At 43.3% G+C, this 20,545-nt stretch overlaps 1 protein-coding gene across 8 annotated transcripts; it reads right to left on the bottom strand.

Moving 5' to 3' along the window:
- Nucleotides 1–841: 841 nt before the first annotated feature.
- Nucleotides 842–20,053, bottom strand: SCP2 (sterol carrier protein 2). 8 transcript variants are annotated; one of them, XM_050307566.1, is made up of 16 exons: nucleotides 19,897–20,053; nucleotides 18,321–18,375; nucleotides 17,727–17,798; nucleotides 17,116–17,247; nucleotides 16,457–16,521; nucleotides 15,338–15,464; nucleotides 14,386–14,449; nucleotides 14,057–14,143; nucleotides 11,866–12,016; nucleotides 11,217–11,364; nucleotides 9,508–9,615; nucleotides 7,554–7,707; nucleotides 4,773–4,863; nucleotides 4,085–4,214; nucleotides 2,659–2,738; nucleotides 842–1,692 (listed from the first exon to the last, which is right to left on the bottom strand). In XM_050307566.1, exons 1-16 carry the CDS (start codon nucleotides 19,936–19,938, stop codon nucleotides 1,597–1,599), a joined length of 1,602 nt encoding a protein of 533 aa, XP_050163523.1. In that variant the 5' UTR covers nucleotides 19,939–20,053; the 3' UTR covers nucleotides 842–1,596. The 8 variants fall into 8 exon arrangements, with proteins under 8 accessions (XP_050163523.1, XP_050163522.1, XP_050163524.1 ...); XM_050307565.1 differs by having other exon boundaries at nucleotides 4,773–4,866; nucleotides 19,897–20,052; XM_050307567.1 differs by lacking the exons at nucleotides 7,554–7,707; nucleotides 9,508–9,615; nucleotides 11,217–11,364; ... (7 more) ...; nucleotides 18,321–18,375; nucleotides 19,897–20,053 and adding an exon at nucleotides 7,448–7,476 and having other exon boundaries at nucleotides 4,773–4,866.
- Between the last annotated feature and the right edge of the window lie 492 nt (nucleotides 20,054–20,545).

The raw sequence follows: 20,545 nt of genomic DNA, 5'->3' as shown, positions 1-20,545 counted from the left end.
GTGTCTCCAGGGGACACAGGGAAATAGAACGTCCTCTCTGAGCTGTGAAGCCTGACGGGGACAGGGCAAGACCATAAACACCAGGAGTGCTCTGGAGCTGTTCATGGTTTCTTCCAGTTAAAAAAACAAACAAACAAACAAAAACCAACAAACCAACACCACCAAACATGAAAAAAACAACAAAAACAAAATCCTAAGAGGTATAAAACTGCAATGTAGAAGATAAAGTTTAATTCCACATGATATGTAGGTACAGAAGCTCGTGATCCATCTGAAAAAAGCTGTCCAAGGATTCAAAAAGGGACTGGATAAACTCCTGAAAGGCAATCCAGACCTATCAGTTTGGACTCAAATTTGTGAGCTGGGAAAAAAAATGTACAAAATTACAATCACTGGGCCATCATAATATTCCTTCCAAGGTACCAACAGTCAGAGATCTAGTGGGCTACACAGATTTTGGGTCTGATGCAATAGAGCCGTTCTTACTGCTCAGCAACCCGTCACCATCCACTATGGAGAAGCAGAATGATGGGCTTGAATTGGCTCATTTTTATTATCCCAGAATCTGCTGAGCTGCAAGGGATCCCCAAGGATCGTGGAGTCCAGCTGTGATTGCAGTTAAAGCAGGGAAGTGGAAGTTTCAGTAAGTTCCTCAGTGATAGCCCACATGTGAGGATGTGAGATGGACCTGCTGGGCTGAGATGCAGGTTATGGACTGCCTACTGACAATGCCTGAGGAGGAAAAAATGGACATCTGCAGTGCCCCTTGTGAGAACCTGAACAAAACAGCACATTAACATGAAATCCATTTTTATGAATCTGAGCAAGAGACACACAGAAGAACAGGAAAAGTATATTTAATTTTCTATTAAACTTCCAACCAGAAAACATTCGCCCAAAACAGAACTTAAAGAAATTACTGACAAGAATTTTGTCATGATCAACACCAGATTTTGTCAGGAGAAAACAGGTAACATATTGGTTGTACTCCCTCTCTGCTCTCCTGGCAAACCTAATTTGTTTTCAACATTCCAGTTCCTGCTTGCTTCTGGATATTTTATTTCTCTTGTCATTCCAAAGTAGTAATAAGAAAAGTATTTTATAGCAAATTCCTAAAACTTATTCTAAAAAAACGTTGTTAGAGATCCCCTTTACAAGACCATTTTAATGTAAGCAGCAGCAAATTTGTTAGAGTGGAAGTCTGAAAGCATTTGTATGACCTGCTATTACAGCTTTTAAAAAATGCAGCTCCCTCTACTGATATGCCAGACTATTTATAAGTTTCCTCACTTCCTTCCCAACTAACCTGAACAGAAAGCAGCCTCATTCCATCCTAAGTTTTATAAGATTTTCCATATTGATTAGAACGAAACCTGTCACAAAAGCCCACCATATATCATTTGTAAGAGTTAGTGTCTCAAGCTTAGCCATAGAGAAACTGATGGAATTTATGAAGAGAATTAAAGGTCTCTAACCACAGAATTGAGGTGAGAGAGGTCCAATCAAACCCAGCCTGCTCCAGATTATTGATAATGTCTAGTCTCATTCTACTTTTTTGTCAAGAACATCAAATACTGACTATTTACTCTACTGAGCTCAAAGTTTAGCTTTGCCTGGCTGAAGCTGTAGATTCTGAAGTTTCATTGCCATGCCCATGTTCCCAGAAATCTTCAATTTGCCTTGAAAGAATGCCTGGAAAGAAAGAAAGAAAGAGTCTGTGACATGTACTACAACAAGTTACCCCAAATGCACCCCCCCAGAGAGTTACATGTTTGATATGTGCAGTTTGATAATTCCAACAGTTCTGGCACACACCTCACATCCAGGGATAAATGCATTTTCTGGCACTAGAAGGCAGAACAGCAAACTGAGGAAGTTGTGTTCTTATATTTTTGATTTTTCTCCTCCAGACCTTGTAAAAATGTGAAGCACATGCACTAAAATATCCAAACTGCAGGTGTAAAACTGCAATCGCTTCTGAATTTTCTACCTGTACATTACAACATTTCTGTAACGTGTTTTACCTTCAGACTTCTCCTAGACGCACTTCATTTTGTGAAAATTCTTATTTACCCTGTGATTAGCAGACCAAAAACTTGAAAGAATGTTACCCAGAGGATTTCAAATTTAGAAGGACAGCACATAAACTTACACATCTGCTTTACTCATACACTACAACTGCTTTTGGCACACATGAGGAATAAAAAAACAAAGCCAAACAAAAAAACCCCAACTAATCACAGGCATTCAGTGGATTAATCTGTTTGTTTTTTTCAGCATCAAGATCACTCCTTACACTAATGCCAGCTATGAGCACAGAGCCCTCCAAACAGAGGGCCCACATTCCCCCTTTGTGGTGGCACACAGCAAACAGGGAATTCCCCCTCTGCTCTGCAAAGCAAGAGCTATTCCACCCCCTTCTGGATTACCTACAGCATGTCTGAGACAGAGTGTTTCTGTTCAGGAAAGCAGATTAATCATCAATCTTTCTTGATTAATCCGAACTTTGGCCAATTTGTTTAGAGAAGGTCAAGAATTGCCATCTTTCAGATCAGCCACAGCAGTTTTGGAAGAGGAGGCTTATTTAAATAATTTCAAATTATACACATTCAGAACAAACAAGTCAGTCCTCTATCATCCCATGTTTGCTGTACTTACTGTCTGAGGATTCATTTTGCCAGTCATGAGTGCCAACAGATCCGTGTCAGCCATCGTGATTGTACAATCTGCCTTCTTATCTGCAAGGGAAGAGGTGACTGTGAAGATTCAAAATGAAAAATAATACACTAATAGAAACTGCAACCCCACGAAGAATCTGCTGATGCTACAGGTTAGCAAAATGGTACCTAAGTACATCCAAGAGCCACTACAAAACACCAGCAAGAGACCAACACTGAGGGAAGATGGACCTTTGTGAAAGTAAATTTATTCCTTGAAAAGAAATAATAGTATCAGGCAGAATGTTGATTGCAAGCACTGACAGTTGCTTTTCAGTTTTATCGAGTTTAAATTTGCTAGTATTAAGATAAATCAGGATAGATGAGTTTTCCCCTGTGACACCCTGAAGATATTCATTACTGACATTCCAGGCATTTCCTGTCCTCTCCTCCAGTGGAAACAACATGTGCATTCTCAAAGCACCCATTTGAATTCATTCAAAGGCAGAAGTTTTTAGGATCTTCTTACTAAAATTGAGCTGAAAAATTATTTTAATTAGCTCCAATATAAAGTGGTATATATGCCAACCTGCACACATCTTTTCCTATACTCGCCTTCTTGTTAAACTGAAATGTTTGATAAACTGTGCATGCAACAGAAAACAGTGCTCTTCTTTTTGTAATAACTTAGAACAATGAATTTCCAAATAAAAATCCCTTGTCCTGTTTTTAATTAAAAGGTTTGTGCTGCAGGTTCATGGATAGATGAGATTCTGAGGACACACTCTTGCTATTTTTTATTTGCCTTACTGGGGTGTGTGACTTCTGATGTGAGCCAAGACACCTTCATGGCAAGGGTACAAATGCTGTGTTTCTGATACTTTAATGGGGTTCCTCACCACCCCTCAGTCTGTGTCTCATTTATTCCTCTCTTTTTTTAAATGGAACTCCAGTTTCTGTCAGCTGCTGCAGCACTGAAATCAGTGAAGTTTTGTTACTTAACTACCTGCAGAGAAGTAACTTGACAAGACAGACCAGCTCACCACCTACCAGTGTCTCCAACACACTGAGAAATAAACCAGCTGCAAATTACACTTCTGGCCCAAATTTTAAGAGGTGAGAACAACAAAATCCCCAAGGTTTGATTTTTACTTTTTTATTTTTCATTCTGACTCCTGTGAAGTCTGTGACAGATCTGCCTGGAGCCTCTAAGAAAATACACACTTATCTCTAGATAGACTCAGAGTAGAAGACATTTTACTCTTGGTCCAAAACATCCTGGATGAAAAATGTCAGCAATAAGGAAAATTTAAAATTAATTAAGATAGCCCTACATAATTTTTGCTCATTAAAGCTTTAAAAGAATGTGAGTTTATCTCCATTAGTTTTATGTGTTTTCTGCAGTGACACAGTACAGGAGCACTGACCTGAATTAACTGCCACAGAGCCTTTGCCATTTTTCACATCTACAACCCAAGTTGCTTCTTTCCCACCAGGGCCATCTTTTATTTTGAAGGCAAAGATTCCACCAATTTTCTTGACAAACTGCTCTCCTTCCTGTAAAGACCAGGTAATGTGAAAGTTAGTCATTTACTTCAACACAATTTTCAGAGAGTTTGAATTTAACAGAAAGAAATTTAAAAACCTTTACCGTTTCTAGTAATATAAAAATATCTGTTTCCTCCATTAGTCATCATTTAAACAACCATCAAAAAAATCTAAACAAAAAACTGAAACTATGGTTATCTATACTAAAATCTATTAAACTAAGAAAAATGGGAGTCTGACAAATGTGATTTCTTCCTCTAATCACCCTTTACAAAGGAAGCACCCAGCACCAGACACAAAGTCTCTTGTGTTATTAGCAAGCTCTTCACATACAATCTAAACTTGCCTTCACTGAAATACCCTTATGCAGGCAGAAACTACGTGGAAAAAAGTAATTTAAGATCATGGCACAGGTAGAAAGATTTCTGGCCCAGCAGAACCAAATCTGTGCCATTTGTTTCAATGAGCTGTGCTGAGGGAGCGATGATGTTACTTCATTCCCATCAGGTTTCACACACACTGTTACCAATTAAAATCCTGTTGTGGGTAAGAGAATCAGTCAAATACCTCTTGGAGCTTCTTTTCAATCTCTTTGAAGACCAGATGTGACTTAAATCCGTCCACAGCTGCGCTGAGCGGCACAGCCGTGACGCGGCCGCTGCTGAAACAAAAACCATCCGTTTATGAACCTTTAATCACACCTTCAGCATCTTCAAAGCATCATGAACAGGCCTAACACCAGCAAGACACGTTTTAGCAATACAGAGCAACTCTGCTATCAAAGGGAAGCTTACTCTGTCAGGGGCATGACAGCTTGAATTACAATCACATCAAGTATCAAGTTCATGTATGGACAGAATATTAACTTTATAATGGAAGTGACTCATTAATCTTATTAGTCCTGATTCTCCGGAGCAATCACCCTGCATGGCCTGACAGCAGCATGAAACCCAACTCTTCATTTCTGCAGGGGCACACAGAGCCAAGTATGGAGATGTCCAAAGAAATGGCAATCCCAGCAGCAGGAAAAACAAGTTTACAGTTATTACCAACTCTTGGCAGCAGAGTGCAAAACTGTGGTCAGGCCTGGTATTGCTGAAGGGACAGAATTGCCTAAGAAATGTTGCTGGAGCTTACTGGTGTGGGGCTGACACTGCCCCACCAGTGACAGGGCACCAAGAGTGGGCACTGTCATCTGAAGGAAACACACCCAATTTATTCATAAACCAGGGCTGTACTGACAGGATGCAAAATTTGTGAGGTATTAAAAAGAGAAACAAATAAAAAGCAGAACTGTTTCAAAAACTAATGCCAAGTGGATCAAGTCCTGCTGCCATTCACTGGATGCACATTCCTGTCAGCTCCTGCTAAAGCCACAGGCCAGATCTGGAATCAGTGCTCAGTTTTACATACCTTGCTGTAGCAAACTGGAGTGAAATATCTCCATAAACATGGAATTTCACCACCTTTCCCTCAATTACACAATGCACATCATAAATCAGTTGCATAAGAAGTGTCTGAAGAGATCAGGCTGCTTCATTCCAAAGTCTGATACACATTAGTGCAACTCAGGGATCTCCCACACACAGCCTTTGGGGAGCTAAGGGATTTAGAGCCTCTCCAGTGTAAGATGAAATGAGCACTGCTAAGGTTTCTCTGCTTTGAGTTGTACACTAACAAAGTCTTTGAAAAATTTTCAATAGCAGTGAGGGTGACCTGAGCTGTAGTAAATTAGACTTCATTTCTTCAGGAGAGACATCATCTCTACATGCAAAGCCCTTCCTGACAGGAAGGCACTACTTCTAGGAGTACCTCAAGGTCAAGGATGTAAAAACAGCAACAGTTCCTCTGTTCCATAAAGTTACAGTATTTTATAAGACAGAGCTCAAAGCGATGGAAAATAGTACATTCCCTGTAACAATCCTTCCTGCTCTGGTTTAAAACTATCCCAGCACCCACTGCCCAGCTCTGTGAGCAAGCCTGCAGAGAATCCATGAGAAGACATTCTTGCTCTATCACACCTATTTTTTCACGTGCTGCAAGCCCTTAGAGATGACAGAAGTGATTGGATTATCACTCCTGACTCTGTACTACAAAAAATAACTGCTGCAGCCCTTCCAAGCTTCTCTTGTCACCTCTTCCAGATTATATCATCCCCTCCCAGGAACTGCTCAGGTTTAGCTAAAACAGACACTAGAAATGTGACTTGGGAGGGAGAGGAATATTTATTACTGTAAGGCCAGTGCATGACAAACTTTGCTGTTCACAGGCTTTTAGAGCAAATATAGAGTATTGGCATCAACCTTTACAAGCCTTTAAGTCCCAGAAAAAGCAGCTCCATCTTTCTAAGCCAAGTTGAAAGTGAAAATGGAAAGGGAATTGTGTATAAAAAGTCTCTCCTGAAATTCTAGTATAATACAAATTCTGTCCATCTCAGCACAGAACTGCAGCAGGGTGCAGATACCTTGTGGCAGTGCTCTCCTCTCACTCTGAAAAAGGCTGCAACTGCAAATTCTGCAGCCAGGATTGGACCAGTAGTACACCTGAACTCTCCCCAGTACTTACAATACCACATGTGACACAGCTGAAAGCAACTCTTAAGCAAGCCAAACCAGTAACAATCTTAGCAGTGGGTACCTCTATTCCCATGGATGCCTTGCTGGTTTTGGCAGCCCCCTAGTTGCAATTAATTCATTTCGACGCGGCCTGTTTTGTTCTTGGAAGGGTTTGTTTTGTTTTGCTGACTTTTTTTCCCTCCTCCAAACACGCGACATTTCCTTAGAGGCAGTCACATGACCCGTTTTTAAGGGCCGGTTTCCTCTTTCCGTGACTCCCAACTCCGAGTGCACATTGTTAACCGGACAGCTCGCGTTATTCCCCGGACTCGGAGTGTGTTACAGCCCCAGCAACACCCGCAGCGCTGCGGGCACAGAGCAGTTAATGCGCAACTTTCAGAGAGCGCTCAGCGAGCTCAGTCAACACCGCGCTCTCTTCTTTGCTCCGCAGCGCCCAGAGCTCCCAAACAACCACGTTCTGAGGCACAAAGCCGTGAGGGCGCGGGGCAGGAAGGCTCCCTCAGCAGTTCCCCCCCCTCACCGTGCGCAGCCCAGAGGTGCTGGGCCCGGCCCTGCCTCACCTGTGTGCCCGCGGTGAGCCCATGCCCAGCAGAGTCCCCGGGGCCAGTCTCACCTGTGTGCCCGCGGTGAGCCCATGCCCAGCAGAGTCCCCAGGGCCCGTCTCACCTGTGTGCCCTTGGGAAGCCCATGCCCAGCAGAGTCCCCAGGGCCCGTCTCACCTGTGTGCCCTTGGTGAGCCCATGCCCAGCAGAGTCCCCAGGGCCAGTCTCACCTGTGTGCCCTTGGGAAGCCCATGCCCAGCAGAGTGACCACGACGGCGCCGCCGAGCCCCAGGTTGTGCTGCAGCGCGACCTTCGCCCCCGGCACCTGCCGCCGCCCCGCCAGGCCGCGCAGCTGCCAGCAGAGCTCCGCGACCTGCGCCAGCCCTGAAACATCGAGCGCAGAGCCGTCAGGGAATTGGGGAAGTTCCTTGCGGACGGCGCGGGTGTCTGGAAAGGGATCGATCTCCTCGGGAGGCGCGAGGAGAGGGCAGCCGCTTTTCATCGCAGCCCTGGCTCTGGGATTGCGTTTACCCTACTCTCTCTGCAGTTAGGGTTTCACCACACACAGAATCACAGGATCAGTTAGGTTGGAAAAGACCTCTGGGATCATGGAGTCCAACCTATGACCCCACACCGCCACGGTAACTAGACCATGGCACTAATGCCACATGCACTCTTTCCTTAAACACCTCCAGGGCCAGGGACGGTGACTCCCGCACCTCCCTGGGCAGCCCATTCCAAAGCCCGATCACGCTTTCTGGGAAGAAATTCTTCCTGATTCCAACCTGAACCTCCCCTGGCACAGCTTGAGGCTGCTTCCCATGTCCTGTCCTTGTTCCCTGCCAGCAAACCCGACCTCCCAGGCCCCACCCTCCTGTCAGGGAGTTGCAGAGCCAGAAGGCCCCCCCTGAGCCTCCTTTTCTCCAGGCTGAGCCCACTCAGCCCCTCCTGGTGCTCCAGACCCTTCCCCAGCCCCACTGCCCTTCTCCAGACATTTCTCACACGTTTCTCCTTCCCTCTCTCCCTTCCCCCAGACAATTGCACAGCCCAGTGGACAATGCAGACAAGGAATCTGCATTTTATGGTCCAAATTTAACATGTTGCCAACTGAAATATTATGAAGAAGATGAGTCAAGTCAACGAATTTTATCATTCCAGCCATAGATGAGAGTGAACAGGTTTCATTTACACTCTTCCAGCCTCAAGGAGTGAGTGTGCACAGTGGTACAGCCTGGCCTGGAATGGTTTGGAAATTTAATGACTCTTCCCCCATCCCATGGCAACAGAGAGGCAAAAATACCAATAACTGCTTCTGCATCTGTCACTGGAACTGACAAAAATCTACCCCAAACCTGGCAATGCAATACTTTCATCCTGTTAGACACCCACAGGCTCATTTATCTGCAACCTTTTTTCCCCAGAGTTTCCTAAAAGTCCTCCCTGCCCCTGACACTAACTGTGCATCATCTCACTGTTGCAGCTGTTTAGATTAAGCTTCGCTGTTTTACAAGGTTTCCTCTTCTCCAGTTTTCTGACAACTTCTCATTTCCAAACAAGGAAGGTGAATTATCTTCACAAATCCAATCACATTTTACCCAAGAGCCAACTCATTTGGAAACATGCACAGCATTTTACAGAAAACAAAACAAAACAACAGACAAAAAGGAAAACTCATGCTGCTGGTAAATGGTGACTAAGTGAGCTTCTGTTGTAAAAATCACATAAATATTTTGACATGCAAGACTTAACAGATATGGCTTCTAGTACAGCTAACAATGGAACAGGCTATTCAGAGGCAGTAAAAGCCTCCAAGATCTCAAATTTAAAGGATGACATAATATAAAGAGAGTTATTCTAATCATATTAATCAGAAGCTACACTATTGAACAATTTTTTAGAAAAAAAAATAAAGTTTAATTGTTTGCATGTTGCTTTAGTAACAACAGGGAAAAAAAAGCACCAAAAATTAAGTCAGTGCTAATGGTCAAATTCACAGAGGTTTGAGCAATCCTGTGTGGTGAACCTTCCCAAACACTTGCACTGTTTGGAAATGAGAAACTGGAAAGAAGCTTTGGAGTTCATGGGGAGGCTCTCATGTGTCAAGCACCAGTGGGAAGCCCCTGCCTGCTCAAGGGCTGCATCTCCTATTTAAAGGGTGGGACTCACTGAAGTGGCCTTGCTTACCTGTGGCACCAAGAGGGTGTCCCTTTGAGATCAAGCCACCACTGGGATTAATCACCCATTTTCCTCCGTAGGTATTGTCTCCTCTGTCGATCAGGTCACATGCTCTTCCTATAGAACAGTATTTATGTAAGAGAAATGGTCTCTGTAAGTGATTTGCCAATTCTGCTGTCATTTACCAGAGATGCTGCAGGTCAGGCAAAACCCAGGAAATGCTACAGCTCATATTTCACAAAGAGCCAACTGGAATTAGCCCAGCTACCCTAGTGAGAATTGCTTATACCACTGGAGAAAGTGGAACTGGGAAGGGAAGCGTTGGATGCAAAAGTGTTTCTTAATTTGCTGTTGGATTGTTTTGTTGATACACAGTATTATGACACAACCAATACAATGAAGCTGTTTATCACTTTGTTCATGGAACTGCAGTGATAACTATGTCTTTTGTAAATGAGTTGCAATTTGTGACCCCCAGGACATGGGAAGTCATCAACAAGTTGGACACGAGCCCTTGCCAGAGAGGCAGCTAATGGTACCCTGGGCTGCATTAAGACATAGTAAATTAAGATAGTAAATGCATTAAGATAGTAAATAAAGCCACTCTTAAGACCAATGCTTACAATTACTCAGCTTTCCAAACTGCAGACAGTTCTCCCTCTTAACCAAGCTCTTATTCCTCTGTTCTTGTACGAGCTTCTCGTGCCCATGTTATTACTTTGAAGCCTAAAAAGGATCTGCCATGGTTCCTGTACTTACAACTCACTTCTGCCACTAAGTGAGATCACCAGGTTAGTCTGGCACCCATCTGAACCCACAGTGTGGTTTATGCCCTTTCATTAACCTCTGTGCCTAATTACTCTACCTTTGCAAGATGAGTTCCATATACTATTAAGGTCAGACTGACTAAAGGTTGTGAGAATTGCACAGTTAAATTACCATGCACAAAACTTTTTAGTTAAATAAGCATTTACCATCAGGATTCTTCTGTATCAATTAAAGGAATGAAGCTAAAGAGCCTAATGTACCTATTTAAATAATGTCAAAAGTTTTTGCTGCAGATACCACAAAAATACAGCAAAAATGACAGTCAAAAGCAACCATTCAAAGGCAAATATTTGAAGACCCACAAACACATAAAAAGTCTTCTTGGAGTTCCACGAATGTCTGTGTTTTGGTAAGAAAGCTCAGGCTCAATATACCACCTAGTGCCAGAATATGGTATTTTCTCAAAATCAGTTAAAAACAAATCAGAGAAAGATTATGTTAGATGATAATGTATGCAAAGCAAGAATATGTTCAGAATTTAAATATATCACAAACTGAAGTAGCAGTTCAAAAACCTCTTCAGTAGAAGACTTTAATACATACACAGAACTAAACTCCACTGCCTTATAACCTGTTATAAATCCACCCGCTTCAACAACATTGCACTAATCTGGGCAGATTGTGCATTGTTACACAGCTGACTTTAGAGGCACGGTCACAACTTGCCAACATCACTGAGGTAAAGATGTTTCAAAGATCAGTGACTTGCTAAGGCAATTCTTGTCCAGTTTTTATCCCCTGAAAAGGAAATACCTTGATGGAGATCTAGGGGTAGGTAAGTATGTAGCCCTGAAAAAAGGGCATAATCCTGAGATCACAGGAGTCCTTAATTTGGGTATTTTTAGTGCTCTCCACTTGAATAAAACAATGATGTCCATTGGTGCTGTTACCTTCTGGACAGAGCCCCAGAGCTTCGTAGGTAAGGAACTCGTTAACTGAGAAGCAGTCATGAAGTTCAATCACATCAACATCTGTGGGCTTTAGGCCTGCTTGTTCAAAACATTTCTGTGCAGCTTTTTTAGTCATGTCATAGCCAACCTGCCAAAAGGAAGAATTGTGTGTTAAAACAGCATTAAAGAAGTACAGCCAGCCATTTCATGTCTACACTTAATTTTAAACATGCTTCTCTATATCCTGTCAGTGAAAGTAACCCAGAGGAGGTGGTGGTATTCTGATGTGTTTTAATGCATCACATATCAGAGTTTAATATTTGTACAGTAGGAATTGCATAGAAAGAAATGATACATTCTAAATTCTTATTGCTGCTATGCAAAATACTTTCTGGGGAATATCCTCTATTTTCTGGACCTTGCTCCCAAACCACACTGCTCCTGTGTGGCTCAGACCAACAGCCCTGCAGCAAATCCTCGAACTGTCTTATTCCCTTTTTCTGTCAGCCACTGACTAGGACTGTGTTTTAAACCTAAACAGAACAGGACTGCAGCAGAAAAAAGAAAACAAACAACAAGAAACCATAAACCAAAAACCCCAGAAAAGCCATCCCAATGAGTCCCAGGGAACAGGGAAATGTAAACCTACCATCTTCATACAACTGTTTTCTTCAAATGTGCTTGGGTAATCAGTAGCCATCACCTGGGCTAGAATTTCCACAGCTTTTGGCTGCAACTTATGCCTTTTCACAAACTCCTCATTAGCCAAAACTGCAGCTGCAGCACCATTTGATGTTGGACTGATTGAAAGAAAAATAATGATGTCATTATTCTAAATTAGTAATGTAGATCTTCCATAGATTTTTTTACACAAACAAAAAGGACAAATGAAAAGACATTTTCTTTGGCTGAAACTATAAATTCCAACAGTGTTTACTGGGCACTTTCAGTAATATTTATACCAGGCCTTTGAAAATCATGACATCAAAATAGAAACGTATCATTAAGGTTTTTCAATTTAGGAAAAAATCAAAGCTTCTACTTGGCTGTAAACAGATCAAGAGTGCATAGGAAATGCTGAAGAGAAAAATCAACACTTAACAGTAATGGATGCACATGAGTAGAAGATGCAGAATTATGTGAGAACCCCAAAGTATAAACCATATTTCAGCTCATTGTATTACACTGTGAACGAGTATCCAGTGCTTGGTCATGACAGAGTTTCCACATTTGTTCTATCTATAAAAAGTTTTCCTTAAAGTCATCTGTAAATTTTAATTTACACACAAACAGACTTTTATTTAAGTAGATGTCTGTCGTGGTTTTGCCCTGGCTCAATTTACTTTTATACCCCCACATACAATTACTACTAGTTGAGAGAAGGTTTATGCAGACAAAAAGAGACTGAATTAAAAAAAGGTATGAGTATTTATTATTAACGAACTAAAACTAAAGAATTATATCTACAATAATTCTACTTAAGTAAAAGGTATTATGTATTTACAAAAGATACTTCTCCCCCCACCTCCCTTTATATCAGTCCAAGGAGGAGAAGCAGTCTTTTTCTGTTCTCAGAATTCCAGCTCTCTCTCTCTCTCTAGTAACTCTGCAGCACTTTCGTCGCAGTTGGAACTTCTTTATCTCTCTCTCTTATTCTGTGTTGGCCTCCAGGGCTGGGCCTACCCCCCTCCTGGGTTAAAACCGAAGGTTGAGGGTTACCCAGGTCCTGAAGGGTCTCCTTCCATAGACTTGCAAGGGGACACTTGCTTACTATGGATCTTCTTCCACAGAGTTACAGGGGATAATGGTTTAAGAGTTCACCCCTGTTTCCCTATGGAGGTCCCTCCCCATGGGAGAACAGTCCTTGATTGACTTCTCGGCATGGGTCCAGTCTGGATCCCTTACTCGGATCCCAATATCCCACCTGAGTCATTTTCTGCTCCAGCGTAGGTTCTCTCTAGCACCAGCAGCACGGATCCCACACATGGATCCCAACATCCCTACCTGAACCGTTTTGTGTTCCAGCGTAGGTTCTAATACCCGTCAGGGTCATAAATCTTCAACAGCAGCAGCATGGATCTCTCACTGAGATCCCAAGTTATCTGAGCCGTCTCGCTCCAGCATAAGCATTGATCCCTTCGAGGGTCACAAAGTCTTTAACAGGACTCTGCCTCATCTGAGCCGCTTTTACTCCAGCATAAGGCTTTCTCTGTTAAAGTCACAAATCTCTGGTGCATCCACAAGCTCCTCTGTGAGCCGCATGGGGGGTCTCTTCACCCCAGCAAACTTCTACAGGTGGCAGGGTTTTATTTTTCAGTCTTTACCCTGCTGAAGGGAGGGAGAGCGGAAAGGAGAAAAACAGCAGCTCTCCCCCCTTCGAACTTTTCTTCTCTCTCCTGCGACTGCAGCTTTGACCTTGGAAATCTTGTTATCTCATGGCTGGAATTCTTCTGCAGCGGTTTCTCATCTAAGCAGTTCGTCTTTTTAAACCTTTTTTTTTCTTCACTCTCTCTCAAGAGAGAAGGGAGGTTTCAGTGCTGCACCTGCCCCCCCCGGCCCAAGCCGGGGAGGAGGGGGCCTTGGCCCTCCTCGGGCCCGCTACCCTTCTACATGGCTGCTGCTCCTAATTTCAACTGCGCCACAACCTTCTCTTCCATTTTCTTAAAGATGTAATTAGCAAAGGCGTCACTGAACTTTTTGATTGGTTTTTTGTCCGGAAATCACCTGGACAAAACCATCCTCAGCCCCAGGGATGGGCTGATGGGCAAAACCACGACAATTTCCCACCATATTTATCAGAACATCAAGATTTATTTCCCAGTGCAAAGTCCTCTCCTTACCAACACTGTAAGACAGTCAAGTAATCGAAAACTTTGCGGGATTGCAGAACTTCATCCAATGTGTACTCCTTCTGGAACTGGGAATACCTGAGGACAACACGCACACGCCATCTTAGTTTCAGCACTAGACACGCTCACGTCACTCTATTAGGCAGCTACAGAGCTGGTTTTCCAATGTACAAGGCACTGCATATAGAATTTATGCTGGGGAAGATCCCCATTCCATAGTAAAGAATATGCTCCACAAAGCATTTCTAAAAACAGTACTTGGTGGTGCAGGAATTTTTTACCAAGGGCTGTTCAATACCGAGGCAGAGCACACAACTCACGGGTTGTTGGTTGAATGGCTGTGATTCTTCCATGCAATTTTCGCAAAGTACTCTGGATTTGTTCCTGGAAGGGGAGAGAAAGCTGTGTTGAAATACTCTGTTTACCCAAACAGTGCTAACAGAACAGTTTAAATATTGTGTCACAAGCATCTGACCTTTACAAGCATCTTTACAAGAGACTCACTACTATCAAGGCTTTCCTTAGAGCTCAGCTTAGTTCTCAGAATTACATGAAGACCACTCAACATGGTTGAGTTTTAGCTATCAGAGCAAGCCACTTGGATATCTAGGTTCAGTTACAAAAAAATACAGAAAATAAGTGCATTTTATTTGATGTAATACCATATAACTGAAACTTCAACGCTTATTTTCCTACCATTGCAAAACAGCTGCAGTGAAATAGTAGAGTCTAAGTGTAAAATGTTTCCCTATAACAGTCTAAAAATAAGTGCAAGTAAAAGATGCACAGCAGTCCAGCCTGTTACCATGGGGCCAGTTCCCTTGTCTGCTGAGGGGGTGAGAAACAGCAGTGTCAGCAGCCTAGTTCAGGTATTAAATCAACCACCCAACAGCCTTTGCCAAGGAATCCAGTCCCAAGCCCATCCAGCCATCCTAAGGAACAAGGCAAAACTGCAGGAAGCTGTGCAGCCTGACTGCTCCCACCTCACACACACACAAACCATACCATCAGCACCATCAGCAGCCACTCTGTGTCACAGCCTTCAGTCTGTCTCCTGATGGTTTTGTTTGCCTACACATCACCAGCTGCTCTGTAGGGAACTCTTCACCCAAATGTATTCCCTCATGTGTGAGCTGCAGATGCTGCAGTTGCAGTGCTTGGGTAAAAGGAAGGATACTGAACGCTACCATTTTTTTAAAAACAAGATCCTAATATATTATTTTAAATCAGTTCATTAAAAGAAGACAATGAAAAAAATGTGTTTTAACATACCATATTTCTCCATATGTTCTTTGCCAGCGCTTGCAAACAACTGAGGTGCCACTGGAGCACTTGCTAAGCCGTATTTATTTACCATAATCTCCACATGTTTGTCAATTGGATTAGTTCTGTCTGAAAACTAAAGAGAAGAGAAATAGTTACCAAGAAGGTCATAATTTCCTTTTCTCTACAACATCACCACAAAAGTGCCATGGATTTCAAGCAAAATAAAGGTTTTTCTGAGCATTTAACAATTCCACTGGACAGTATGTTGCACTTCAGGGACCTGCTTTTAAGCATTGGTAATTTCCCAACTATAAAAGAGAGCAAATAAGCAGAAAATGCTCAAAATTATAACCACTGCACTGATTCAAGGCAAGGATCACAGCTATTTGATTTCTACCACAGTCACTATTTTCAGCAGAGGACATTGGGTATTTTTCCCCTCACTTAAAACCATATAGTTAATAAGGTTTCAAGTTGTAAGATTAATTTTATAGTAGTATTTTCAATGAAGCTTAGAAGAAATATAGTAGAGCACGTTAAAAGATAATCCTTGCTTATTTTTACCACTTGTTAAATGCAACATTTCTCACCCAAACCTCTTGCATATACCAAATTTGGCAGTTCTGTAGTTAAATGACATATGGTCTCTAATATTGCTTGCCATAAGGCAAAATACAAATAAATCTTCATAGACTTCTCCAGCAAAAACAAAGAAGAGTCAAGAAGCCCTCAGGTCTGGGGAAAGTGTTAACAGGTCAACTGAGTAAGCATCAATTCAGAAGAGAGAGATTATTTCTTTGAGTTGCTGTGTCATTTTGAGGAAGACACTTCAAATACTCAAAGCTTCAGTATTCCATCTGTTTTTTTTAATTATTCCCTAATAACCCAACCTTTAACATGGTCTTGACAAAGTTAATTCTAAAACATTCCAGGCAAAATTTGCATGTCAGCTGTCATCAGAATCCTAAAACTCATTAAAAGTTTCTGTGGGTCAAAATAATGGTTCGTTTTGTAATCACCTACAGCGACATCACGGAGCAACTGGGATAAATGAGAACATGCCAGAGAGTGGGGAGGTGTCACTCACCACAAACACAGAACATATGAAGTGTTTCACACACTTACACCTGTAGTAAGAGATCCTTTTGCCATCCTCTCAAAGCCAAGTGCCAGAACACAGTCTGCCAAACCTTAAAATAAAATTTGTGGCTATTTAAAGCACAATGTGATTATAAATGACACTGTGTACTAACAACTACTCAATTACAAGATAGGTACATAAACACCTACCAGCTGCTCTTCCTCCTTCCTTCGTTCTTGAAAGGGAGTCAAATTAAAGTGGAAATGGTATTGATACAAACATATGGATACTCAAGAATGAGAGATCACTACAGGATTTGGGTTTATTTTAACTGTTTGAGAGCAATTATCTCAGACAAGCAAGCACTTCTGTCTCTGCTACAAATACTAGGATAATCATACAGTGTTACTACAGTTTTCATTACAGAAACATCAGCATTTAAGTGCAAGAATGTATCAAAGTCCATAAAGGAACTGCAGAAACAGAAGGAAATGCTCATCTATCAGTTCAAACCACAATCTGTCACAAGGCATTGCTCTTCCCCTCCCTTCCAAAATGTGTTAGTCAAACACTTGTGTTAACTTCAAGTTAAAAAAAAAAAATTAAAAAGCTAGGTTTTTTAGCAGATTCTTCTCTCCTTTTCCTTTTCCTTTTCTAGAAATAGAGACTATGTATTACCCAGCCCCAGAGCAAAACAACTCACCTCCTTCTACTAACTGTCTGGCCATGAACAGAGCAGTGGACCCAGTGGCACAGTTGTTGTTGACATTAACGATGGGAATGCCAGTCAGACCCAACCCGTGGTAGATGGCCCTCTGTCCACAGGTGGAGTCACCTTTGGAGAGAAACACCACGTTAAAGTAAGGTACAAACTCAAACTCCACCCACAAAAAGAAATCCTGCCATGTGTGTGCAATGCTACCCCTTAAACTGTAAACTTGACCTTCTGAACTGTCACCTTTGAGTGAGTCTGGCAGGTATCCACAGCAAAGAACCTCAGAAAAAAGGTGACACTCATCAGATTTTAAAGACAGAAGTTTGTCCTGCTTCTGTGACAACAGGCTGTGAATCAAAGGGGCAGAAAGGACTTAGAGGTGCAGCTTGAAAGCTGCTCTGGGTATCACAGCTGACTGACCCTACTCCAGTTGCCATAACACAGCCATTCACAGAGAAGCAGGAAGAAAGTGAATGCAAAACTCTCCTTAAAGAGATTTCCCCACAATAAAAAGCTTATGGATGGAATCCCCCCATACGTTATCCACAGAGGTGTCTGCAACTGTCATGGATGTCACATCCCAATCAAACATTACTCACCATAAACATAACCCACACACGCCTGCTTCACTGCTGAGTAAGGAATCCCAGCATCAGCTAAAGCTGCCTGGCCTAAAAAATAGTCACAAGTTGAAAAAAAAAACAGTTTAAAATTGAAGGGGAAAAAAAAAAAGGCAGCTCTCACAACCATAACAAGCAAACCTAGAGCAGTATGTACAATTCCTGCATTCAAATACTCATAAGGACAATTTCACAAAGTGCTTTGAGTTCTGAACAAGCTTCTTTACCAGCAAATTTCATTCAATCGTGTTCATGCACAAACTTTGTTCATCCCAATGAAAGGATGTTTTGAAAACTATAGTTAAGTATTAATTATTTAATAGATTATTTAAGGGTCCAATCCAATTTTAAGCCATCCTGCTGACTTCAGCACTGGAGACAGCGAGTTGGACAGGTCAGTTATGGATTTTTGGAAGTGGTCTTTTCTTTACCAGTTTTAGATCTGCTTTTTATATGTATCTACTTCCTGAACAGCAGTTATTCCTTCCTACATATAATAAAAATATTAACTGTAAGACTTAAAATAAGCATCAGCAATCAAACAAAACGCTTTACTTTAAAGCATTAAATTACCTGCTTCCTTAGCCATTTCAGGATAATCAGCACTCTTCTCATTAGGCTTCGAAAACTGACAAGAGGAAAAAAAACAAACCCAAATCACAGTGAGATTTAATATCTTTTTTGCTCAAATTGGTATATTTAAAAGCTTTGTATTTAATTTATAAATCAGTTTTAAATAATGCAAACAATGTAATTTAATGGACTCAAAGGTGTGTGCACAAAACCTTTACAATTCCCAAGCGCTACTGCCAAATCCAGATAAAGCAGTGGCACTTTATGAAGCTGAGGGCCATTTTTGCCCAGTCTTAATGAAGATCCATGGTTTTGGAGATGGACAATAACCCTGTGCAAAGCCTGTGAGTGGGACAGAGAAGAACTGTCATTGTTACTGATTCATCACAATATATGACATAATCTTCACTAAGACTTTGATAAATACTTCCTTTCCCCTTTATTTTGTTCTACTCCTATTTGTAACAAGAAAATTCTTGTTCTTTGTACAGAATTTATTGGAGGAGAGATGACATTTCTGTCTTCTTTGCAGTGACTCGTTAGAGTCCGCCACAAACACATGTGCTTTGCATTTTTATATCACTAACAAAAAGTGTCACTGCTAAAAAATGTCTTCATTCTACAAATTATCTGACATTCCCTGTGAGTGTATAAAAGTTAATTTTCTGCGTCCTTGTGCACTTCTCCCCAGTCCAGTCTTTTGCAACACTTTGCTGTACTTTCTGTAGTGCCTCCTTCCATTAATTTAGTCAGAGAACCTTCATACTGAAGGCCATAAAAAAATCAGTCAGTGAGTCGATCATTGTAAAAGTCTGTTCCTTTAGCTTTTACTCCTCTTTGAAAATCATCAAATCATTTAGGTTGGAAAAGACCTTTAAGATCAAGCCTCACCTTTACCCCAGCACTGCCAAATCCACCAGTAAATGATGGCCCCGAGTGACTCCATCACTGCCCTAGGCTGCCTCTTCCTGAGCTTGGCAATCCTTATGGGTAAAGAAATTTTACTTAATCCTACTCCTACTCCTAAACCTCCCCTGTGGAAACTTGAGGCCATTTCCTTTCGTCCTGTCGCTTGTTACTGGGGAGAAGAGCCCCACACGCACCTGGCTGCAACCCGCGCTCAGGGACTGCGGAGGGAACTGTGCTGGCCGCTGAGTGACCGCCTACAGAACAGCCCGGCGGAGGCCCCGGGCCCCTCGGGCAAGGCCGAGCCGCGGGCCAGCGGCTGCGGCGACACTCTGGGGACACTGTGCCCGCTGCAGGTCTGCGGTATCGACCCGCTCTGCGGGTTCAACACGTTCCCCTTGGCCGCGCTCCGGCCTCCCCCTCAGGCCGGGCGCGGGCGGACTTTGCGCGGCACCGCTGCCGCCCGGGCCGGCACCGCGCGGCTCTGCCCCGCCGGGGCCCGCTGAGGCGGCGCCGGGCGCCGTGAGGGGCTTCACCCCACCGGGGAGGGAAGGAGCGGGCGGCTCCCCCTGCGTCCCCTCAGCGCCCACAGGGGACACCCGGCGAGCCCAGCCTGGCTCGGGCCGTTCCCCCTCACACACGCCGTGCCGGGGAGGGCGGGGGGCGGTACCTTGGTCATCCCGACGCCCACCACGAACACCCGGCGCTGCATGATGGCGGTGCGACCCCCTCCTCCTCCTCCTCCTGCTCTTCCTTCTCTTGTCCTGCCGCTGCTGCCGCGATCCGCGGGCCCTCAGCGACACCGAGGGACGGGCAGAGCGACCGGGGCGGGCCAGCCCCGCCACGCCCCTTAAAGGAGCGCAGGAGCCGGTGCGGCCCCGGACGGGATGGACCCATCCATAGCACAGCCATGGCCATCCCTGCAGCCATCCCTGCCTATTTCCCCGAGTCTCCCTATCTTGTTGACTCATCAGACATTTTTCCAAAGTGGAGCTGGAATGATGCAAGTCTCTTCGTGTCCAGAGAAAGGCAACGAAGCTGGGGAAGGGTCTGCAAGGCACGTTCCATATGAGGAGCGGCTGAGGGAGCTGTGGGGGCTCAGCCTGGAGAAAAGGAGGCTCAGGGGGGACCTTCTCGCTCTCTACAACTCCCGGACAGGAGGGTGGAGCCAGGTGGGGGTCGGTCTCTTCTGCCTTGTAACAAACAATAAGACGGGAGGACATAGTCTTAAGCTGTGCCAGAGGAGGTTTAGGTTGGACATCAGGAAGAATTTCTTCCCAGAAAGGGTGATTAGACGTTGGACTGGGCTGCCTAGGGAG

The sequence above is a fragment of the Myiozetetes cayanensis genome, unplaced genomic scaffold (assembly GCF_022539395.1).
Source record: "Myiozetetes cayanensis isolate MyiCay16 unplaced genomic scaffold, myiCay2020 scf12, whole genome shotgun sequence".
NCBI lineage: Eukaryota > Metazoa > Chordata > Aves > Passeriformes > Tyrannidae > Myiozetetes > Myiozetetes cayanensis.
The sequence above is the reverse complement of the archived record's forward strand: the minus strand, read 5'-3'. Positions and strand labels throughout refer to the sequence as shown.

Excerpts from the sequence above, each read along its gene's own strand:
- SCP2 (XM_050307565.1), bottom strand. The coding sequence starts at position 19,938 with ATGCAGCGCCGGGTGTTCGTGGTGGGCGTCGGGATGACCAAG. Across the intron at positions 9,616-11,216 it reads TCTGGGGCTCTGTCCAGAAG|GAAGAGCATGTGACCTGATC; the intron begins GTAACAGCACCA and ends ACTGTTCTATAG. Across the intron at positions 2,739-4,084 it reads CTCTGTGGCAGTTAATTCAG|ATAAGAAGGCAGATTGTACA; the intron begins GTCAGTGCTCCT and ends CTTCCCTTGCAG.